Genomic DNA, 24,074 nt, shown 5'->3' on the forward strand with positions numbered 1-24,074 from the left:
ACATTTTCAGTAATTCTGGACAAATTGGCCAAAGGGTCCTTCCATTAAATGGCCTTTTCTCGTCAGGCTATTACTTTAGGAGATCCGAACTCAAGCTTGATCTAGACTCAATTATCACGAGAAGTACAGGTCAACGCTTTGTTCTCGTTACTTGTAGGTCTACCTCAATGTCAAGCCTTCCTGTGATGAATTAGATCGTATTGAATTAATGGGATAGATCAACACATGAGCCGTCTGCCAAAGAGCGATGCCTCTTGGGAGGATTTTACACGGAAAACTGGACACGTAATTATCGACTAAACCTACTGATTCGAAATTATTGAGCCTCCAGAAAGAAGTTATATTAAATAATATTAGCTGCAATCAAACACGTGAAATGCCACGGGCTATCCCCTAAACGAGACGATCCAATCATTTTAAATTCAAAAATTTAATTAAAGTCATTTTTATTATATTTTAATAATTCACCTGTAATTAAATTTGTTTAACATGTTTTTTAATATATCAAAGAAATTTTAAAATATTAATTTACAATTTTTGACCCTATCACATTTATGGTTTCACAACAATTGAGCTGTCACATCCTGACTTTCTCAACAGTCGAGCCTGTCACATTCTGGTTTTGGCAACAATTGAGCCTGTCACATTCTGGTTTTAACAACAATTGAGCCTGTCACATTCCAGTTTTGGCAAAAATTGAGCCTGTCACATTCTGGTTTTGGCAACAATTGAGCCTGTCACATTCTGGTTTTAACAACAATTGAGCCTGTCACATTCCAGTTTTGGCAAAAATTGAGCCTGTCACATTCTGGTTTTGGCAACAATTGAGATGTCACATTCTGGTTTTAACAACAATTGAGCCTGTCACATTCCAGTTTTGGCAAAAATTGAGCCTGTCACATTCTGGTTTTGGCAACAATTGAGATGTCACATTCTGGTTTTAACTACAATTGAGCCTGTCACATTCCAGTTTTGGCAAAAATTGAGCCTGTCACATTCTGGTTTTGGCAACAATTGAGATGTCACATTCTGGTTTTAACAACAATTGAGCCTGTCACATTCCGGTTTTGGCAACAATTGAGATGTCACATTCTGGTTTTAACTACAATTGAGCCTGTCACATTCCAGTTTTGGCAAAAATTGAGCCTGTCACATTCTGGTTTTGGCAACAATTGAGATGTCACATTCTGGTTTTGGCAACAATTGAGCATGTCACATTCTGGTTTTAACAACAATTGAGCCTGTCACATTCCAGTTTTGGCAAAAATTGAGCCTGTCACATTCTGGTTTTGGCAACAATTGAGCCTGTCACATTCTGGTTTTAACAACAATTGAGCCTGTCACATTCTGGTTTTGGCAACAATTGAGCCTGTCACATTCTCGTTTTAACAACAATTGAGCCTGTCACATTCTGGTTTTGGCAACAATTGAGCTGTCAGATCCTGGCTTTCTCAACAGTCGAGCCTGTCACATTCTAGTTTTGGCTATTATTGAGCCTATTTAAAAACCATGAACAATATTTGAGGTTTGTTTTAAATGTCACTATAGAGACTGGCATAACCAGGAAGGGCCTCGGTAATAAAACACCGCGATTCGAAAAATAATTTAAATATGGAATAAAATAAATGAATAAATTAGCATTTACGTTGATATAATCCATTCTTATACATAATAAATGAAATCATTAGACAGCATATAACCAGTTTTATAAAGGCCCGTCTCGGTTGTCATTTTTAAACAGGAGCCGATTACCCTACTCGTGAGAGCATTAAAGAAACCAATTAGAGTCGAGTTCACTTTAAATTGATTTAAGTCTCCACAGAACTGATATGGCCTACTTAAATTAACATTCAAAGTAACCTCAAGCGTGGTTAAACCTGTGCTTGTGTTGTATGGGCTTGTGCTGTGTGAGTATGTTGTATGAGCGTTCTTCTATTGTAGGTGCACAGCACAAGCCCATCCTCCTGAGGGCACAAAACCAGCATTTGTGCCCACAGGAGAGACGTTAGAAAATGATATTCAAATTTGTGTGTGGTGAAAACCGGACCGGATAAAGAGAACAATAAAACTTTTATGAGCAGTTAAGTGCTTAATTTATTTCCACTCGCCCCAATAACACAAAAATGCTTAAATATAATTAATTCTTTCGTGAATAAAACGTATAAAGTTTAACAATCACTAAAATACACGCCAGTCGAGAGAAGTAACGAAATAATAATGATAATAATGGTGCAATTTTTATATTATTTTCATAAATGGCACGAACGTAATGAATTCGTAAACAACAATAGATATAGTGATTACTTTCTTACTTTAAAAAAAATCAGTTAAACCTCTATATAGCGCTCTCGTAAATAGCGCCGAATACTGCTCATCAAACTCTCGAACACGTCTGTAGGCCGGTATACCTTATTGTTTGAGGTACTCGGGTTTAGCGTCAGGCTGGATTTCGGAGGCGTTATAGCGAAGTTGGTCTCTGATTTACGTTTGATCCCATTACGAATCGGCCCATAAGATTAACGGTTAGTTTTGATGGGTTCTTACCATAGGCCTAGTGTAGCGGTTATGATCAAAATTACGGTGGGCCGTGGTACCACGTTATATAAATCCCCGTTCATCAATCAAATCGATCCAATTTGCAATTTTGTTTTTTGAAATCTACAATCATAAATCGATTTATTTCGATCGATCGTCTAAATTTCAAGTTCGATCGCCAACCTGAACCAGAAATTGAAGCATTTTGAGACCACGTATTCATTGGTTCAATGATTCGGTGGTTCTGAAATTCCGAATGTTTGAAGATCGGGTGGTTTAGCGATTGGGGAATTCAGAGGTTTCGATTGTTTAACGATTACGGTAGTTCGGATGCTTCGGGTTTCAAAGATTCGGTTGGTTTAGTGATTCGAAGGTTTCGATGTTCAGAGGTCTCGAATATTCAAAGAATCGGGCGGTTTAACTGTTCCGGGATCCAGAGGTTTTCGATGATTTAACTGTTCGGTAGTTCAGAGGTTTTCAATGTTCAAAGATTCGGTGGTTTAACGGTTCGGGATTTCAGGGGTTTCGATGGTCCAACAATTTAAATGGTTTTACGGTTTGGATGGTTCAAAGGTTATTAAGTAAATATTTTATTTTATAGTTTTATAAATTGCATTAAAACATTATTAAACAGTACAGAAAATTGTCTGTTAAAATTCTTAAATGGTAAAACAATTAAAGTCCAATTGTAAGTTGTAAATTAAAATAATACAGTAATTAAAAGTTAAAAGAAACAATTAAAAGTGAACTTTTGAGGTAGAAAGGAAACGTTTCAAAAGTTTTAATTACTTGGTATTCTAGGGCCTACTTGCATTTCACTCCACAAATTTCAGCTTAAATCTAACTGTAGATACGAGTGGGCCCCACTTTTCTTAAAAATCATAAAAATCTATGGAAAAAAAATCAATAAAAGCATTTTTTCCCCCTCTCTCCTCCACGTAGGCCTTTTTCTCTATTAATTACGGGTTCGGCCAGGCCCACGAAAGGGACGAAGCCCGATACAACCGAGACTTATCGCCCACGAAAAATTCTCGGTGGGCCCCAGAGCAATACGCGGAAATCCTAGTCGCGGAAATTCTTCCAACTTGTCTCCTGATTGTCTAAATTTTTAATTTGGCACTTTTAACAACGAATGAAATTAAATTTTATATATAACAATTCTTTTTTCATGTTAAATCGTTAGGCCTTAAACCATTTAATATATTAGAAATAAATTACAAGTTTCAAACGTTCTGCAGGCCCTACCGTAAGGAATCTGTAGGGATATTTGATTCGTGCCAGACATCCGGAGCCTCAAAAACAATTGTTACAAATGACTCATTTCGTTGTATTTCTCGTGTTTCCACTTCCTTCCGTTCGGCACTAAGAGGGCCTTTTTTCTATTTCCATCGTATCGTGGCCACACAATTCCTTGGTAGGCCCGTCAAGAATTTTTCGGTAATGGTTGGACCCCGTCCCTTACCACCCGATTGCCCCGTTGTGGACCTGACCGAACCCACGATGGGTTTTTTAAGTTGATGGTAGAAAACCACGCACGGGAGGGATCTTTCCTAGTGGTTTGGGATGCTAATTACATTCATGTATGCAAAAATATACAAAAAGTTTATCACAAGATGAAAATCTCGCAAGATTGAAATTCCATGTTGCAGCTTCTTGACCACGAACCAATCGATCTCATATCACGCCAGAAAATACAATTTATCGATCCTGAATACTGATCCTTTAAGAGACTGTACATGTAAAAAAGGCAAAATGAAGGACGATGAAACACAATTAATGGCACTAAAATGGATTAAAACTCTTGGATCGAGGCCCTTTTATCCCTTGGTGGTAGTATCATAAGATAAGAGATTCCTTTTCCGTCACTATAAATGAATTTTAAAAAAAGAGGCCCTAATTTATTATCGCAGCGTCAGGCCCTAAGCCGTAGCTTATGTCAAGCCATAATATAAACTAGTATAAAAGCTTTTTCTGGTGTTTTTTTTTCTTTACTTAAATTCTAGTGTCGAGTAATGTCAAATACCAAAACTCATAACTATTTGTCGTATCTGTTGTGGCCCTAAATTGTAACATAAGAGAGGCCCTTCCTACTCCACCAAACGAAATAAATTTACAAGAGCCACGCCTTAGCCTACGGCTCGTAAAAAGAGGCCCCAATCCGTACATCTCGGTTTACGTGAAGGTACTTCAATGAGCCCTTCGCGTTGCAAGGGCCTTTAAATAAGGAAGTTATTGTCGATACTTCAATTTAAAAAATGTTGGGGCTTTATAAAGTTTATAAATCAATATTTTTACGAAAAAATTTCAAAGAAAATAACTTCAAATCGAAATTGAAAGAATAATAATAATAATAAAAATGGTGGAAGGTTTCGATCCTCGCGAGTCAATGTGACCCACTTTCATAAACGTGTCATCGTGTCTTGTGACTTTCAAGTAAGCAATTTAAATGTATATATTAATTTGAAATTTTTCTGTCCGTGTAAGACTTCCCCCTCAAAAATCAATATTTTATTTTGTTTTGTATTCTTTTAAATCTTGATTTTAGTTCTTGGGAAGGGTTGAAGATTCCCATCATGTCCTCAACTCGTGAATCTATCTAGTCTCGTTTTATACTGTATTATTAATGTATAAGAAGGCCCAAAGGTGGTTAGTCAATCACTGTGTTGTTGCTTGTTTATGGCAACGCGACTCGCGGGCCCTCTGCCGAAGAGGGTGCCTCCCGGAAGGTCCTTCTATGGGAAACTGGTCCCCATTTAGGCGTTGAAAACACGAAGAAAACCTGAAAAACTGCACGCAAACCCGTGACCAGCGTTCTGTGGTTCTATCCACTGATGGGCCATTTTTTTGTAACTTTGAGATAATTCGTTGGCGCCTCGAAGAATATTGAAAAGGCTTGGATTCATTAGAACCCCAGAAGTACTGTTTCGTTATAGTACTTTGAGCACTCTTCAGGTTCTTCAATAGAAGCATTTTGCTAGTTTAGTTTAATGGGATCTTCCAAGGGGTCCACCAGTGGCCGAGTGAATAAAACCACTAACTCTGGTAGTTGGTCTTGGTTCGCACCGCCCCGGCTACGTGGAGTTTCCCGGGTTTTCTTTGACTCGATAATTTGTATAGAAGAGTGATAAAATTTCCGTTCGTTTCGGTAAGTTAACAGGCTTTTCGACCACACTGTACATAAAATATAAGGCCTAAAATGGTTCTGAACGGCCGCATTTGATTTCGGATCCACAGAGCAATAGGTTGACGTCTTAACCGTTATTCAAATATATTTGTGAACACTAGAAAACGTTCAAACACTAGATATCGACACTATAAAATGCCTTCCAAACACTAGAAAATGATGTCAAATACTATAAAAAGCGTTCAAACACTAGAAAACTATATCTAAACACTAGAAAACGCCGTCCAAACACTAGAAAACGATGTCAAATACTATAAAAAGCGTTCAAACACTAGAAAACGATGTCAAATACTATGAAAAGCGTTCAAACACTAGAAAACTATGTTTAAACACTAGAAAACGCCGTCCAAACACTAGAAAACGCCGTCCAAACACTAGAAAACGCCGTCCAAACACTAGAAAACGCCGTCCAAACACTAGAAAACGATGTCAAATACTATGAAAAGCGTTCAAACACTAGAAAACTATGTTTAAACACTAGAAAACGCCGTCCAAACACTAGAAAACGCCGTCCAAACACTAGAAAACGATGTCAAATACTATGAAAAGCGTTCAAACACTAGAAAACTATGTCTAAACACTAGAAAACGCCGTGGAAATACTAGCAACACTATCCAAAGACTCGCAAACACAGTCCAAACAGTAACATTTGAACAATAATTAGAAAATATTTGAACAATGAGACTATAAATCAAAATGATTGTTCCAGTGTTTGAAAATCTTTTAACTCGAACCCGGAAGAGATTTATGAAAAGGAATGAAACGAAATTTTAATTGAAGAATTCAAGAAAATATTCGAAAGAATCTATTTTTTTAAATATATTTAAATATGTAAATAAAATTACTCTTTAATTATTTTTGAAAGAAAATCATTGATTTGATATGTAATTAATGTAAATTTTATTAGTTTTACAAATTAAATACATTTTTTACCTTAAAAAATTGCAAAATTTTGATTTCAAATTAAGTTATTTGCATAAATGTAATTAACTTACGATGATATTTTTATAAGAATTTTAGGACCCCTCTGCGCTCGGGTCTGGGACACAGAAGGCCCCAAGTTTAATTGTTTTTTTTTCTTTTTCTTCTAATCGCTTAGAAAACTGTTTTTACTTATTTTATTCACATCATTTACACATTTTTATGACTTTCGGAAAAGAGTTAGGCCCACAATTATGACCGGATCGGGCCCTAAACACCAAGGGGCCTCACAAATTTAATCTTCAGACATAAAGTTAATCTTTTTATATTTGCTTTATTGCTTTTATTTACATATTTCTTGTAATTTTCAGAGGTGAGGGCCTCACATTTTTGACTGGCTCGGGCCCCAGATACAAAGGAGCCCCACGGGTTTATTTCTTTTAGGCAAAAGCAACTCTTTTCTATTTGTACTATTGATTTAATTCGCACATATTTAGAGGCTTTCGGGGGTAAATCCTGTAAAATAAAAGAATAGACTAGGCCCCTTTCAGGCCCTAGAACAGTTTTTAATTGGTTAATTTAGTTAAAACGGCCTCGGTCATTAAATATATGAATCACTAACGACATGCAAAGTAGTAATTACATATCCATACTTGATCAATACAGTTTTCAAGTATTGAACGTGTAACGAAGGAGTCACGAAGTGGAAATCCCCGAATAGCTTATTATGGGATGTTATTTATAGAAGAGGAAAATTCCCACCTGGTGTTTTCTAATACATAAAATTAGGGCCCCCTATCTGATATATAAAATATGACCCCTATCGATACTTTACGTATTAGGCAGTTCACCTCTTCCAGGCAATTTAAACTTAAAACACTAAAAATAGTACGATGTGTGTGGTGTTAATTACCACCTGTACGAATTCCCACCCCCTTTACGTCAAATTTTGCTTTGCTTCTCACCAGAAGGCCCTAATTTACTTAAGAGCTTGGCACTAGTAAACAGTGTAGGGTGTACTACTTGGTAATTCTGAGTGAATTTTTGGACACAAAAGGGGCCTTCCTGGGGCTTTTTTCGGGTACGAAGTTAGAAAATTTTAAATCTGTTTCGAGTGCAAAAACGGAAAATTATAGAGCGGGTTTGAGGTTTATTTATTGCTAAAAATGCTGTTATAAATGTTTTTTTGAACACAAAAAAGAGAAATTCTAGATAATTGTTCTTCATTCAAGAGAAGCGAGTCTAGAACAATTTTTTGACACAAAATTGGCGATTATAGTTCAGTTCTAGATGCAGAAAAGGGCAATTCTAGATTACTTTTTGGATACAAGAACAACTATAGATAATTTTTTGGGTATAGAATGGACAATTCCAGATCAGTTTTAGATGCAAAACAAAGCAATTCTAGATAATTTTTGAACTCAGAAATTGGGCAATTCTAGTTCATTTTTTTGGATTAAAAATAGAATAATTCTAGATTCAGTTTTTAGATACAATAATAGACGGTTCTAGATTATTTTTGATTAAAAAAAAATGCAATTGTAGATAATTTTTTAAACGAAAATGGACGATTGTAGATCATTTTTGGACATAATAATCAGCGATTCTAGATAATTTCTGAGAGAAAATTGGGCGATTTCTGATCATTTTCTGGTTAAAAAAAGGACAATTCTAGATTCAACTTTAGATACAAAAGTGGGCGATTCTAGATAATTTTTGAAACAAAAAAAGCAATTCTAGACCATATTTGAATGAAAAAACGGGCGATTCCATAACATTTGTGATACAAAAATGAGATAGTCCGGATTATATTTTAGATTAAAAAAACGGGAGGAAGATTCTAGAACATGTTTAGAATTCAAAAAAAGGGTATTAAAATGTCAAAACGCTCACTGTAATTTAAAAAGTCTGGCGAAAAACCCGGGCGTGTTCATGTAAATTCATGTAAATACAAAGCCATAACTACAAATTGCTATTTAAGTAAAGCTACACATAATATACATTAATCGATTTATTATCAAGACATAAAAATCCATACGAGAGAAAAACTTCCAGAAATTATTCAAATTTTTATAATTATTCTATCCTACTTATAGGAGGCCCCGAAATTTATTTTGGGGCCCCTACGAGTTGCCAAATGGCCAAACATCTAATTAAATCTGTGCCTGGCTGAATACGAGGATCTCTGGGGTTCGACAGATGCCAGGCCCCTTACCATTTTGAGGCCCCAGCACGTAAAAACAAACGTAAAAAGGCGTAATTACATTAAAAAAGGCAGAAGGAGGCCTCGCTAGTTGAGGCCCATGTTCGTATATTAATTACAATTTAAAGCGATAACAAATGAGGCCTAGTCGGTAGACCAGTTCGACAAGGCCCTACAGAACTAAAGACTCTAGGAAAGCGAAAACTTGACAGGCCCCTTTTATGTCAGTTTTCGTAATCATCACAAAATCTAAATGACGTGATACAGGCAGTGGCCCTTCCAAACGTAAACAACTAGAAGAGCGTGAACCCGAGAGGCCCTTTTACGTTATGTAAAGCCCGAGAATCGAGAAAATTAATCAGCACTGGGCTCCGTGTTTTGAACCCCGAATATATCAGTTGCACGTGTCGGAGGCCCTTCAAAACGCGAAACACTAGAAAAGCGTGGGCCCGAGAAACCTCATTTATATAAATTTACATTAGGTAAAGGCTGTAAACTATCGAGTATCAAGTGTACAACAGAAATTCGAGTACCAGACCAAGGCCACGTATCGATGTACTGTACTGTACGCGCGTGTCTGAGGCCCTAAAGGCCTTAACTCCGCTACCGCAATAAAGATATTTGATAGTCTAGGATATTATTCAGCGTGTCAGTTGCTAAAATTCGCATGTAAAACGTATTGCAAATCATTATACAGTCGATGACTTAACACGCGAGCCATAAATCCTTGGAGGGATCGATAAAAATACGTCATAATACGTCATACTTATGCCCCCTTTTAAATTTTTATATATTTTACTGGAATAAGATGTTAAACTTCAAATTCTTGACAGAGATTTACATTTAAAGAGCCAATTTTTAACACTTAAGAACCCCCAAAAAACTGGAGTGAATGAAGGGAGAAGGCCCTGGGGACTTTCTACGAGAAACTGGCCCCCTTTTAGGTGTTCAACACGTGAAGAAATCGGGAAAACTCCACGTGGCAGACCGTTTGCGGGGTCCGAACCCGCGACAGACTACCAGTGGGCCCCAAAAAATTGCATCTCGAGGGGTAGAATTTTAATGGGTCAATTGTTATCTAACCTCAAAATTAAGAAGGAATTTCTTTTGAGGCTCAACGACTCGATTAATTAATAATGTGATAATAGAAGGCCCAATAAAATTGGACCTAAAGATCCAATTTTATTGAGAATTTTAGATTCCATTGGGGTTCGGACCCTAAAATCCCAGTGAATTCAAGGGATAAGTCGTTTTGATTTTTTAGATTAAACGGGCCCTTTCAAAAAAAGACCAACAGAACCATTTGGACAAGGCCTCACACACGCGAAGGCCTCGTAAACGCATCTTCAAATATGTTTTAATATACACCTAGGATACCAGCAGAGGTCCAGTCGGTGTCTTCATCACAAGAACCAGTGGAGTGTTACAGCCTCACGGGGCCGGTGCAAATTTTAATTAGGGGGCCCCATGTACGGTGTTGACTTCAGATATTTTTTTTTCGGAGGAATATTTTCTTAGAAAAGATTGGGACTCTGTTGCTGAGACCCCAGGCAATTGCCTTTTTTGCCCATAGGATAACGTGTCACTGACAAGGACCATTTACCTCCAGCCTTACACTTACGGATTATATCTTTCAGGCCTTCGTAAGTGATAGTGACAGGCCTCTATCATCAATGACCAGCAGGAGAATTTTTGTTCGGGCATCCCATTTACAGGGGGGCCTCAATTTGTTACAATTGTAAAACACCTTTACTTTTTTTTATAATCACGTTTTATTACTCAAAAAGGGCGGTCCAAATGCGAGTTAAGCGATTAATTTACTTCTGGGCTGTCCTGTTTAATACGACTACGTAAATTTAACATAATGGAAACCACAAAAAACCAAGTGTCTCGGGCCTCTCTAGACCCCCGAGTGGCCCTTACAGATATTAGGAATATTTTTTAAATTAATGTTTTAATTGTATTGTGTCTGTTATTTAATAGAAATCATCCCATAACTTGAAATTATGTAATTTATATTTTTTTAGGGCATTCTCTAATGGATTCCAATCATGAAACGGCAATTTACCTCTAATATTTGGGAGAAATTGCCAATTTTAAACGCATTTTTGTGCCTTTTTTTTCGTGTAATGGACCCGTTTAACTCCTAAATGGTGTCGACGACTCATTAATGGCTACGGATTCTCGGAATGACCTCTTGCTGCAAAAAGTGGAGTAATTTCGGGCCCTGTTAGAGAGGTTGCTAGCGGGAATCGATGTAGAAGGGCCCCAAATTTAATCATCTACGTAAAAAACGCGATACGAAAGCTATATGAAGTGAAATAATTTATTTTTATTTACGTATTTTCATGGCTTTAGAACAGGGGTGAGGCCCCATTTGTCTCTCCGTTTTTCTTCCTCTCTCTCAGGCCTTCCCTCTCATCTCTTTCTTGCTTCTCTCAGGCCTTCTCGCTTGGGTACTATATAAGCTATTAGAGACAAAATTATTATAGTGGGGCCCCGCTACCCCAAAAGAGCAGAAATATAAACTTTGACGCCCCTAAGAGAGACAAGTCCGGGATTCAAACACCCTCACACGGCCCTCACACTACGGAATTGTAGGTTCTGTGTGGGGCCTTCCGAGATGGAGAAGATGCGGGATTTATCCCTGAGATTCACGGTTACAGGGCCCTTAAATTACTCAGAGAAAGAGAAAAAAAAGGAATATGATAAACCGGGCGGGCCACCTTAGAAGAAGGCATAGGGGGCCCAAGAGGCATTGTGGCTCTACTTCCACATTAAGGGATTATAATTTGTTATACTCACTGCCAATTTAGCTCCTGATATTATGAAATTGGAAAGCCCCACATTATAGTATAAAAATTTATCACTCTGCCCTTACATTACGGAACTGGAAGGCCCCACGTTATGGGACTAAAGTCTATTAGGGGACCCACAGTTCTCATATTCAGGAACGATTGGAACAAATGAACAAGCGAAGGATTTTATAATTATTCGAGAGTAAATACATTTTCTGGGGGCCTATGACGTAAATTAAACTCACCCGGATATAAGGAATACGTTATAAGCGGGAATGCACTTAAAACTTGAGTCATTGTAGATCTACTGGCTACGTGTTGGCTGTATTAATTTATAGAGCTATTTTACACAATATCATACTAGAAATTGGGCAATTCAGAGCTAAATTGTAAAAAATTAATGGTAATAAACCCCAAAAACTCATTTTAAATCAAGACTTTTCAGTTGGCGAGTGGCAAAACCCTCGGGAGCTATAAGAATGCCAAAGCAATATTGCAGTCTTTCAACACGACGAAACGGGATTATCGACCGGAAAAATAATCAAAAAACACCGATTTTGGAATCTAACCCCCCCCAAAAAATACCCAAAATCTATAAAAATCCCACAAGATTAAAATAAATTCCGTTTAAAATAGCTTAAAATCACCATTTTTTGGGTCAGTTCTCGTCTATTCGAACTCATCTCGAGTTGCCAAACGCTTAAAACCTCTTTGCACTAAGATCTGTGAAGGTTTCGGATTGTCGAGGCCCTAAAAATAGGCCCACCAGTGGATAAAGCCACCGAACATTGGTCGTGGGTTCGGGCCGGCCATGTGCAGTTTACCGGGTTTTATTGACGTTACTAACATCCGAATAAGGCCAGTTTTCCGTAGAAAGGCCTCCCGGAAGGCTCCCATTTGTCGCATTGCCGTATATAAATAAAGCAAACAGAAAGGGGGCCCTCAATGTTTCCTAGAGTTTATGTTGTGTAAATTTTGTGTCACGCGATACTCGGCATCGTAACAGCTGCTAGTTTGAGATCGAAATTCTGCGTGGGGCCCGGGGTAGAGAGACGTTAACCTAGCAACAAGTTAATCGAGAAATTACGAAGGCCCTTCTGGTCCTCTGTCTAAGTTAGTAAGGCCCTTATATAGGCCTTAACAGGATGTCGACATATAGCAGTGGCCTTATAAAAAGATAAGACTATTACAGTATTTAAACCTACATTAAAGGGGCCTCACTAGTATCTAGGGCGTTGCATTCCGAGGGTATCGGACATATAAATGGGCGTGTAATGTCTGATCTTTTTAGAAGGGCCCCACTATACACCGAGACCCTGCTATTCCCGCCTATATTAACTTAGAGAACCAGAGAGGCCTTCGAAATTCCTTTTAAAAGTAATGAAAAAAATCTGGTTTTTATTTGTTTTATTTATTTTTTCGCGTATTTTTAAGGCGCTAGAAGAAAGGCAAAGCCCTTCCTCACCTGTCTCAGGCCCTAGTTATTAATTACAAATTCGATAAAATATGTCATTCAAGAATTAATTTAAACTTCTCATTTATAATATATATTATCAAGCCTATTTAATATTTTAATAAATAGAAATATTCTTTATATTATAGTAATTAATTTATTATAATTAAGTTAGTGTTTAAAGTTTTTTTTTCAAATGTTCATTTTAAATTGTTCTTAATGAATGTTAAATGCTGTTTTTCCCCATAGCGTGAGTCTAAAGTCTCTTTTTCCCTATTCAGCGAGTACTAAATTCCGTTTTTCCCTATTCAGCGAGTACTAAATCCCGTTTTTCCCTATTCAGCGAGTACTAAATTCCGTTTTTCCTTATTCAGCGAGTACTAAATCCCGTTTTTTCCCTATTCAGCGAGTACTAAATCCCGTTTTTCCCTATTCAGAGAGTACTAAATTCCGTTTTTCCCTATTCAGCGCGTATTAAATCCCGTTTTTTCCCTATTCAGCGAGTACTAAATCCCGTTTTTCCCTATTCAGCGAGTACTAAATTCCGTTTTTTTCCCTATTCAGCGAGTACTAAATCCCTTTTTCCCTATTCAGAGAGTACTAAATCCCTTTTTCCCTATCGAAGGAACAAAACACAAACATTGTTTTCCCCCATTTAGCGATATTAATAACCAACGAAACCGTACACGGCGTAACATCGAATATCAAACAGAATTTGATTAATTGCCCGGAATTAACACCATGAAAATTAAACTACCGAACGCCGTAACGTCATAAATTAAAGCGAATTACACAGGTGTTACGGGCGGATAACGCTCGCCACTTTCTTAAATTCACCTGAGAAAGTGTTACTGCTCTTCCGAGACGAATCATTAACTTCGAACAGGAGTAACATCTCCGGATCGATAGGTCCGAAGTTTCGTAATGAAACAATAAAACTGCGGGGTGACGAATCCGAATGACAGAAAGAAATGGCGCGAATTCGTACGAGGAGACATAAAAGAAAGGGGAGGGCGATAACAGCAACTTCCGCCCCCCGTAAAGTATACACAAGAGATCGATTTCGTTTCTAAACGTATATTAACACGTCACAATACTCGCTTATCTTATCGACAGCGACATTTCGAACACGAACTGCAGGGGGGGAACGTGGGGTAATTTTTAAAAAATCGGGTTTGTTGTTACGAACTTGCGCGTGGTTTTCTCCCCCTTTAGAACAGATGTAGATCAGAAGCCAGTGTCGCAGTGTGTGTGTGTGTGTGTGTGTGTGTGTGGTTGAGGAGGCAGAACACAACGACTGATTTTTCTCCGGGAGTGAGTTTGAATCGATAATGACGTCACTGGTCTATCCACTATCATTAAACCGAACCCGAGAGAACGATCGTGATTACACTTTGGAGAATTAATAAAACACAACTCCATCCCACTCCAATTGTTATTGATTTATAAGTGCATTCGTCGCCGCCGTGCGAACCGATCTTTTCAATCGACAACCGAACAAGGAAAAAAAAAAAAAACAAATGTGATTTACTTCTCTCGGGGGCCGAATTTAAATTTGCGGGCCCGAGTTGTCATTCGTAAGAGGCCCTTATTCTTTATGCCAGCAGTGACGATCGACTACCATCCGAGGCCCCAGTCAGCTCTGGATCTCTACTACTCCACCCCTTCGTTGAATGAAGTGACATTTTTGTTTCTTTCGGGCCCCTACTCGGTCTAACGGTTAATCCGTCACTGTTTATCAGATGATAATAAACGTAGAATAGCCAGGCCCCAAGTTGTAGCTTACTTATAAATCGGGCTCCACTTCGATACAAAAAAATTGGGTGATAATTTGAAAAAAATACTAATTTAATTTTCGCTCCGGCGGGTCTGTTTTGGGGGCCGGGTTTAGAGGACCTAATACGCGACGTGTAAGAAAGAGGCCCTTGTCCCTTTACCGGACGAAATCCTCGTCGTTTTAAATTTATTATTAACGCTACCCTCTTTATCGCGAGGCCCTAAACGGGGACTAGGGCTTCACCCGCTCGTTCGATGCAAAAACACGGACGATAATTTATAAATAGAAATATGATTTGTGTCAGTTACGCTAAGGAGAGGCGCTGTTTTCATTTTTACGCCCGTGTTTCTTCTTTAGAACGCTGGGGTTTCCCATTTTCTACAAATTGGGATGCCCCAGAATTATTTGGCAAAAGATTAAGTCCTTCAGCGAAATAACAATAAACTTAAGATAGCGAGACCCTAAGGTAAATCGGGGCCGCTCGTTACGTCACGTCCGGAAATTTGCGCGGTGAAAGTTACGTTAAGGCGCGTCGTTGCCGTAATTTTCGCGGCATCCGTGACGTAAATAACGTAACGCTCGAGCCGAAATATTTTACAATTTTGTTACGAAAGTCGCCCCTCGAGCTTTATCGATTAACTGTCGTAACGCCAACAAGTATCTACCGGTGTTGTAAGCGTCACACGAGAGCGGCAAGAGACGTTGGTATTATTTACGCGTGTCCGGGACATCCGGTCGGAGTTACGTGTGCGGGGAGCGGGGGAATCGAACCCGGTACCGTTAAAACGCGGGGCACGCGGCGCGTAACACTCACCGTCGTTGTCGTAGTGGCTCCAAACTTCGATGAACTGCGAGGCGGTCAAGTTCTTCAGATCGTAACTGCCTTTCTCCCTGAATCTCTTGAGGAAGTTGCCCCCGTATCTAGAACAGCCAGCCATGACGTCGTCGACGCACCACTCGACCTCCCCTTTTATCTGTCCGGTCGAAGAAAGCGCACGCGCACTGCGCGCGCGAGAGACGTAGAAAATATCCTGGTGTCGGCTCTCTATCAGATTGCCTCTCCCCCGGCTGAGGACGGAAGAGGATCTGCATCATCCCCGCCTCGGAAGGATGATGAGGAGGATGAGGATGGAGATGATAAATTTTTTTAAAAAATTTTCGGGTTCCTTCCGAGCTGCCGACGTCGTTCCGAATTAATCGACGGGATACGACAAAAATGGGAGGTAAATTAAATTTGGTTGGGTGCGAGTAAACGTAAACTACGGTAAATAATAATTGGTACAATGCGTTAAATCTGTATAATGGGCGAGAAAGGGTGGTTTTGTTGGATCGAATGGGTGTTTCGACCATCCCGCCTTCATAAAACGGCGATCCTGAGTTTGTTGGGATCGTGGCTGTAAACGGTTGTAAACCTAATAAACGGTTCTGATCCTAATAAACGGCTGTGATCCTGATGAACGGCTGTGATCCTAATAAACGGTTCTGATCCTAATAAACGGCTGTGATCCTGATAACCGGCTGTGATCCTGATAAACGGCTGTGATCCTAATAAACGGCTGTGATCCTGATAAACGGCTGTGATCCTAATAACCGGCTGTGATCCTGATGAACGGCTGTGATCCTAATAAACGGCTGTGATTCTGATAAACAGTAGAGAGTCTGGTAATCAGCAGTGATTCCAACAGCTATAAGGAGCAGCGATGCTAACTAAGAATAAAGATCCTGATGAACACATTTTTTATATCGAAATGATGTACAGGAGTTCCAACAATCCTGATAGGGTCTTTATATCAGTAGTGGTATTCATCAAGATAGCTATTAAGATAATATTATTGGACCTCCTATACGTCAGTTCGACCCAACAAAATTTGTATTATGTCAGCTGTGACATCCATCAGGATCACTGTTGATATAAGATAATTAGAATTGTTTGACCGGCTGTTTGTCAGTTCGATCCAGAAAAATTTCTTGAATCTTAGTAATATAATTCAAAAATAAACAACGAAATCGCTGTGTTCACACCACGAGAACTCAATTTTCTCGTGTTGTTAAGTGGAGCAATGCCACCCATTTATAACGTCGTCGATATTTACTAAATAATACTAATAACGTAGTACTAAACAGTATTGTTGTTAAAGACTAGAGTACATTCTTTCTGTAAGTTAATTTAAGTGTTTTCATTGCGTATCAGTACCGTAAACGGTACACGAGTGGTTGCAGATTGTAATTAATGTTAATTGTGTTCTATTAAAGTACAGTTACCCCCATTACTAGCGAAGAAACAAAGAAAAATCAGCACGAAAGATAACAGGAAGGGGGAAATGGCGCCACACAAGGCGATACTCTTAAAGAAACGCAAAATTGAAAACATTACGCCTGAAAATCCGAAAATGATTGATGATTTTCATAAAATGTCGTCACGTGTACAGATCGTAAGAGTAATTATAGTGTTCTGGTATGCAAATGAGATTGGTTTCCGGTGCAAGAATATTCTCGACTCTGTGACGTCATCAATTCAATTTGCATATTGAAATACGCGATGACTCCGCCGTTCACGAAGTGTAGTTCACTGGTTAAATCGTTTTATATCAGATTGTGCGCCAGCTCATTAATGAGCTGGTGAAGTGCTGTGCGATTTTATCTTGAACTTAAGTTCAATTAAACTGGTGTAAGGACAATTGTTCTGTATAAACTAGTAATAAACTGTTGTTCTATGCTGTAAGCTGGTATAAGAGCAGTTCTTCTGATCTGTTCAATTTTCTTGAACTTAAGAGTCAATAGACATAGAACAATTGCTCTTACACCGATTTTCTTGAACCAAGGTTCAAGAAAATTCTACAGAATAAGATTTGATAACAGTTGTTTACACAGAACGACTGTTCTTTCTTACACCAGAATACAAAAAAAAAAAAAAAATTGTACTGAACAGTGAGTATAAACTATTTAATCAAACAATAGAAGATACTCTAACCATATTTTAAGGCCTGATAATATGTTGCTGATCTATCACGGGAGGAGTATTTGAAGCAGGACTCACATTTAAGGAGTCTCAGGAAACGTTAACATCTAAATAGGGGCGACTTACCCAATGAAATGTCTTCTGGAAGATTGTCTTGACAGATCGCCTATACTCTACCATACCATACCCCTACATCAAATAACGATACACGTAAAAATGCGAGGCCCTAAGGCTCAAAACGCGAGGCTTGCAATTTGATCGATAGCAAATATTGATCGATTGTTGATTAGCAGATTGCAGTTGTTCTTGCACGGAAGAAGGATTATGTGTAATAATCAGACCCTGTAGGAAAGAAACTAGAAAGGCCCCTTTGTCCGGCCCTCGAATCCACAAAGGTCTCAAAAATCTCCGTTAGAAATGATTCGTTCCTTTGCTTTACCTGTGTATTAATAAAGGGGAAACACCGTCATTTTTGGAATTTTATTATTTAGAAAATATAATGGGGTCCCAAAAAAGATAAATAGCACCGGGCTTTCTCGACTTAGGGCCTTGGTGGTAATACCGTAGAATAATTTCGTTCAGTAATAGTTTTATATGTAGGTAAACTATATTTTTTTTTCTGGGGCCTCGAGTTTTTAAGCGCATCAGACCATATGAAATATACGTATTCCCTTTTGCGTAGGGCCGGGTTTAGACTTGTCACGGGCCTAAACTATTATGTAAAAGGCCCATCATCTTCACCAAATAATAATATATAAAAGCGAAAGGCTCTCAGATATAGCCTCACATGAGGTTCTAAGCTGCAAGCTTGTGTGGTTCCTAGTCTTGAGACAATACACTTAATCGATACTAGCTAAGATCTTCCAAGGAGGAGGCCCTTCCGGAAGGACTTTCTGTGAGAAACTGACATCTATTTAGATAAAGAAACCCCGAAAAACTGCCCGTTGGTGAGGCGCGAATCCGCGACCAACTATCAGAATTCAGGTGTTAAATCCATTTGGCAATTGGTGGACCCACTTTGAAGGGTCTCAGACAGATTTTGTTAGATCAAGTAAACTAGATGATCCTTCAGTTAGCATTTGTAATTAATTAAAGATCCATTCGCCAGGGTTGCAATTTTTGCTAATCCCCAAGGGGGCCCAAATTGCATTATCAACAAATAGAAAATTCACGACTTCTAGACTATTCTGCAAACATAAAAGAAACGAGATATTTGTCCATTGCCCCATGCAACTTCATCGATCTTGTCCAAAACTTGGCCCTCACTGCAACCAGCTTCACCTTATGGGAGCGCTGATCCGTAGTTTGAAGCTTCTTGCATAATGTATGGTGTCCTTTCTTTTTTTATAGCTTGTGGCTCCTTTTTATAGTTTCGGGCGCCGCTGTCATTTGTTATTTCATTTATTTAATACAAACACCCGCCATCGTATATAAGCATCTGCCATCTGGTGGTCTTCTTACACACTATTCGCGTCCTTCCATATTTATCCTTCGTTTGAGATAAATACGAGCCAAGGCAAAATTAATGCAATATTTACAGATTATTACAATCAATCGATTCATTAAAACATGCTTCATTGACTAATATAAGTCATGATGGCGTCAGCCTACTGCGCTGACGATCCGGGTTCGAGTCTTCGGAAATTTTCGTGAGTGGTTCAACTCGAAAATTTCTGTTTGTCTCTCTCATCAAATATATGATGGGAGAAGGCCCTCTTATTGTGCGTATAACCATTAATTGTTTGGTCGTTTAACTGAACACCCCATTAAAAATTCGACCAGGCCCGGAATAGGGCGGCAGGACTGGCTCACCCATCATCCGTCCCTCTACTGTAGGCCTGGCAGAACCCACGATGACTTTGTCCGAAGGGAGTGCCTACAGGTCGAAGAGCCTAGATATACACAATGGGTGCGTTTTTTTATTCTGCTCGAAACGAGCGATCCGATATCACGGATGAACACGCGATATCACGTGAGAGAACATACCGGGTTGTTCTCGGAGCTCGTGGTAATAAACGAACGAATAATTTAATATACTAAGATCAAAATGTTAAAACTCAAACTTTTATTTGCTGTGTCACTCTTCAGGTTTTTCTTAACATGAAAATATATGTTTATTCACGTTTTCAATGTTGTATGCAGTGTATTCTTTACAATAGCTGCACATATAACAATTTCTGCTCTACACTTGCCATGTTTTCAAGCTATTGCAAAGACTTCTGGGCAAGTTCTCTGTCTTCAAACTGGGAGCGTGAAGAGAACGCTCTGATGACTCTGAAATAACATCCACACTAGACTTTGCTCCGAAGCATTTAAAAACCGCTCTTATCGTTCTCTAAGTACTGGGAATAAATTAACAAACCCACCCAATATGGCATTCGAGGCAAGAGCCGCCATATTTAGTCCACTTTTAGTAGTGAAATAGCTACTAATTTATTACAGTACTTTACACTAAGGATGCACCGATAAGTAAAATGGCCGATTACCGATTAATCGGCTGATTAGTGTTAATAATTTATTGCGTTAATAGTGTGAGATCCTGGAATTAATTATACAGTTAATTATAATGTGGAAAAAACCCATTTTTCTCCGCCTGGTATTCCCGTCTCCCTCGGGTCAGTTAAACAAGAGACGATCGAATATCCTCGCAAAATCAACAATCTCTTCCTTTGTTTGAGAAAATTACTAAAATAAATCTCAACACTTAATTGTTGACGCACGGAAACTTCGACATTGTTTAAAAAGCTGAAGTGTTTCTGTGTTTAACAGAAACAAATATATTTCTTTAACCGCTGATATTTGGACAGCAACTACAAACAATTCTCCTCTTTTAAGTGTAACAGCCCACTGGTTGAAGAATGATTTTCAGCAGGAGAGCTGTTTTGAGAATTGTTCCCTATGAAGGTTCCACACAGCTATACGAATCAGTGAACAGATAAATATTGTTCTTGAACAGTATAAGTTGACAAGTGATAAGATATTGTTAATACTGAGAGATTCTGCAGCAAATATGGTAGCCGGAATTAGGAATTGCATCTTAGAATCATTATCATGCTTTATACATACACTGCAGCTGACACTAAACGAATGCATATTTTCTCAACAAGATGTGAAAACTATAATCACAATAGAAATATTGTCACACATTTTAATCATTCTGCTGTAGCTGTAAGCAAATTGGAAGATTTGCAAGACAAGTTAGGTTTGCAGAAACACAAATTAATTCAAGATGTTCCTACTCGCTAGAATTCTACATATTACATGTTGGAACAGCAAAAAGCCCTCGTCACATATGCTATAGATAATAAAATTCCTACGTTGAGCCCATATCAATGCTCTCTCGTTGAAAAAATTGTTCTACTTTTAAAACCATTCGAAGAAATTACCGTGGAAGCCAGCAAACGAGAAACCACCTCATCTTCAATAATCCCCACAATCGAGACTCAAATTATTCTTATCAAAAGCAGAGAGCAGTAGATCCTTTAGTGGCATTAATACCACAATAGAAGGACTAGAAAATCCAATTAAAAAAAAAGATTTTCAGCATATATAGTCTTTATGGTCGTCTTCTTTATGGTTGTCATCTTTATGGATCCAAGATTCAAAATGAAATTTCAAAGAGAGGATATGGTATAGGAAATAAAAATATGGGCAATCGATAGCTTAGATGATGTTGATAATTCAAAATCTCAATAAGAATAAAATTCTGAAACTACTACTTCTAGAGATGATCAAGATGGAGGTGAATCTCTAAGTTTTTCTGATTTATTTGATGAATTAGCTTCTGGTAAAAGAAAAAAAATGAATAGCGTGTTTTTTAAAAGAAAAAACGAAAGAAACGAACAAATGTTTTGATCGAGAATTATAAACATACAGCAGAGCATCGATTATCCGACCCCCGATTAACCGATCGCGTTCTAGTCGGCAAATTCAAATATCCGCTAGTGATGTGGCGCTACAATATTTGGTTTTTTTTTTTTTTTTTTTTTTAACTCTTTCCGCCCTGTGGGCACTAAGAGGGCCTTTTTTTAGTAGGCCCATTATGGGTTCGGCCAGGCCCACAATGGAGCGACCGGGTGGTGAGGGACGGGGCCCGACATACAATATTTGGTTATGTCTTGGCTACTTTAATATTATTTTTGTTAAATTTTTGCATGTTTTAGCTGGCAGCACTGGCTCGACCGTGAAAGGGAGGCTAGTATTTAAACCAGGCCTACTACACTATACTAATAATGTATTTTTTCATACTTTTCGGTTATCTGACCAACCCCAGTCCCCAATTGAGTCGGATAATCGATGCTCAACTGTATTTACATTTGCCCCTTAAACAAAGACATAGTGACCTATTTTTATGATGGAGAAGTTCAAAAGAACTTTTTCCTAATTTGAGCAAAATATCTATGAAATATTTAAGTGCCCCAAAGTGGGTTAATCTGGCCCTGGTCTTAAGCGATTTAACAGAAATTTTTAAATACCTACAATGTGTAGGCCTGGCCGAAACCCATAACGGGGCCCGATATATACGAAACAGATCATGCTCGGAAAAATTTTGGGTTTTTTCGACCCCGAGTGTCCCATAGTAGTAGGCTAATACTTTCGGACGGCCGAGCGGTCAAGGTAGCAGCCTACCGCTCTGGGGGACCCGGGATCGAATAATCCCCAGGAATTTTTTAGGGGTGGTCCGTTCGGATATGTTGGACCCCGTCCCTCACCACCCGGTCGCCCCATTGTGGGCCTGGCCGAACCCATAATGGACCTTCTAATAGAAGCCCTCTTAGGGCCCACAGGGCGGAAAGAGTTAAAAAAAAAGGTAGGCTAATACCTTAACCTGCTTGGCTCGAAATGGGCTGACTGAACATGACAAACGTATCGTCAAATAAGCTGCGCCGCACCCTTCAACTGTCCAAAATGTGCATCTCACGAGACTGACACGTGGCGTTTCTTCACGTGTATAATACGTATTAGGGGCCAGTTTTTCATAACAGCGCTCGAGACACGATGGCCACGAGTTGCCTTATCCTACATCATTACATTCTACGTAAGTTTGATAGTTAACAGTTGCCAACTTGTACAAAATGGACATTTATAATAAAGTATTTTATTATAAATATTTGTTCAATAATTGTAAATTATAAAATATTAAGCACGATAGGGTTTTAAACTCTATATTTGTTTGTCCAATTCTGATTAATAGTAGTGTCTGTGACTTTCTTACTCAAAAGAAAACCAGAGAACAATACACATCAATGGAGGACAAGTGGCAACTCTAGATGGCGTACCTTTATTGTATATATTGTAATTGCCCGTCTTTTTTTTCCGGGTCCCTGAGGAAGTTTAAACAACTTGAAATTTTTAAGTATTTTTAAAAATTTCAAGTATCGAAATAGACGAAGTACAACAAAAATAATCGAAATGGCCTAAAAATGGGCGATAGGTGGCGCAAGTGAATGCATATCTAAGCACTCTATATATGTACACCACTAGTGGCAGAAATTCTAACTAAAATTTGTATAAAATTATTATTTTTCAAAACTTTTAACTGAAAATGTCACTTAGAAACCATATAGCGTTTACAGTTACACTACAAACACTTAAAAACAACAGGTTTTAATTTTATTCTGTTGGTACAATATGTATCCATTGCTTAGTCCTCAAATGCTTGTACCGTACATTTGGCATATGAGAATATACAATCATTACACATTGCAAGTGCACACACATCCAGTAAACAACACGCCCCGTATTAGATCTGGGAAATTTCTTGCAGGCAGGCCTTCAATTCCTTATTATGCCACTGCAAGCAGTACAATAATAAACACCCTTATATATTTGTGTTGATTATTCGATAAAGTTCAACTGATCAATTCGTTCAAAGTAATGCCATTAAGAAGTCTGTTCAAATGTTACATAGTCGAATACCATTTTGCCTTAATACCCCACAAAAATATGGGTATTTGCAGACTTTGATCAGATTCCATTTATGAGAATGCATCTTGTATTTTGCATTCTTGAAATTTCAACAATTGCCAATGTCTGAGAAAATCCTGAACCGCTTCTCAATACTGTGACGATTGTAGGAATTTCGGGCTGTCGCGGCTTCTGAGAAAGCCAATATGAATCCAACAATATCAATTAAACACTTGTTTTTCTTTATATTGGCATTGTGGACTTCTTGTATGAAAGCAATTCAACTTCGCCTGGAATTTAAACAATGGTGATGTGTTACATGCACCTTGGGCTGTAT

The 24,074-nt window shown here is 38.4% G+C and overlaps 1 protein-coding gene across 3 annotated transcripts in view; it reads right to left on the reverse strand.

Annotated features, from left to right (window-relative positions):
• Positions 1-15,924, reverse strand: part of LOC136970051 (calbindin-32-like) — a 211,602-nt gene extending 195,678 nt beyond the window's left edge. For 2 of the 3 annotated variants that reach the window (XR_010879933.1, XM_067264417.1), the window contains exon 1: positions 15,686-15,922. Coding sequence is in view for 2 of the 3 variants with exons in the window: in XM_067264417.1 (XP_067120518.1) it covers positions 15,686-15,809 (124 nt within the window). In the remaining variant the exon portion in view is untranslated. Of the gene's footprint in view, positions 1-15,685 lie in introns of all 3 variants that reach the window. The other variant, XM_067264419.1, reaches the window with a different exon arrangement.
• Between the last annotated feature and the right edge of the window lie 8,150 nt (positions 15,925-24,074).

This window comes from Centruroides vittatus, unplaced genomic scaffold (genome assembly GCF_030686945.1).
Source record: "Centruroides vittatus isolate TY-2023 unplaced genomic scaffold, ASM3068694v2 contig_1891, whole genome shotgun sequence".
In the NCBI taxonomy this organism is placed as follows: Eukaryota; Metazoa; Arthropoda; class Arachnida; order Scorpiones; family Buthidae; genus Centruroides; species Centruroides vittatus.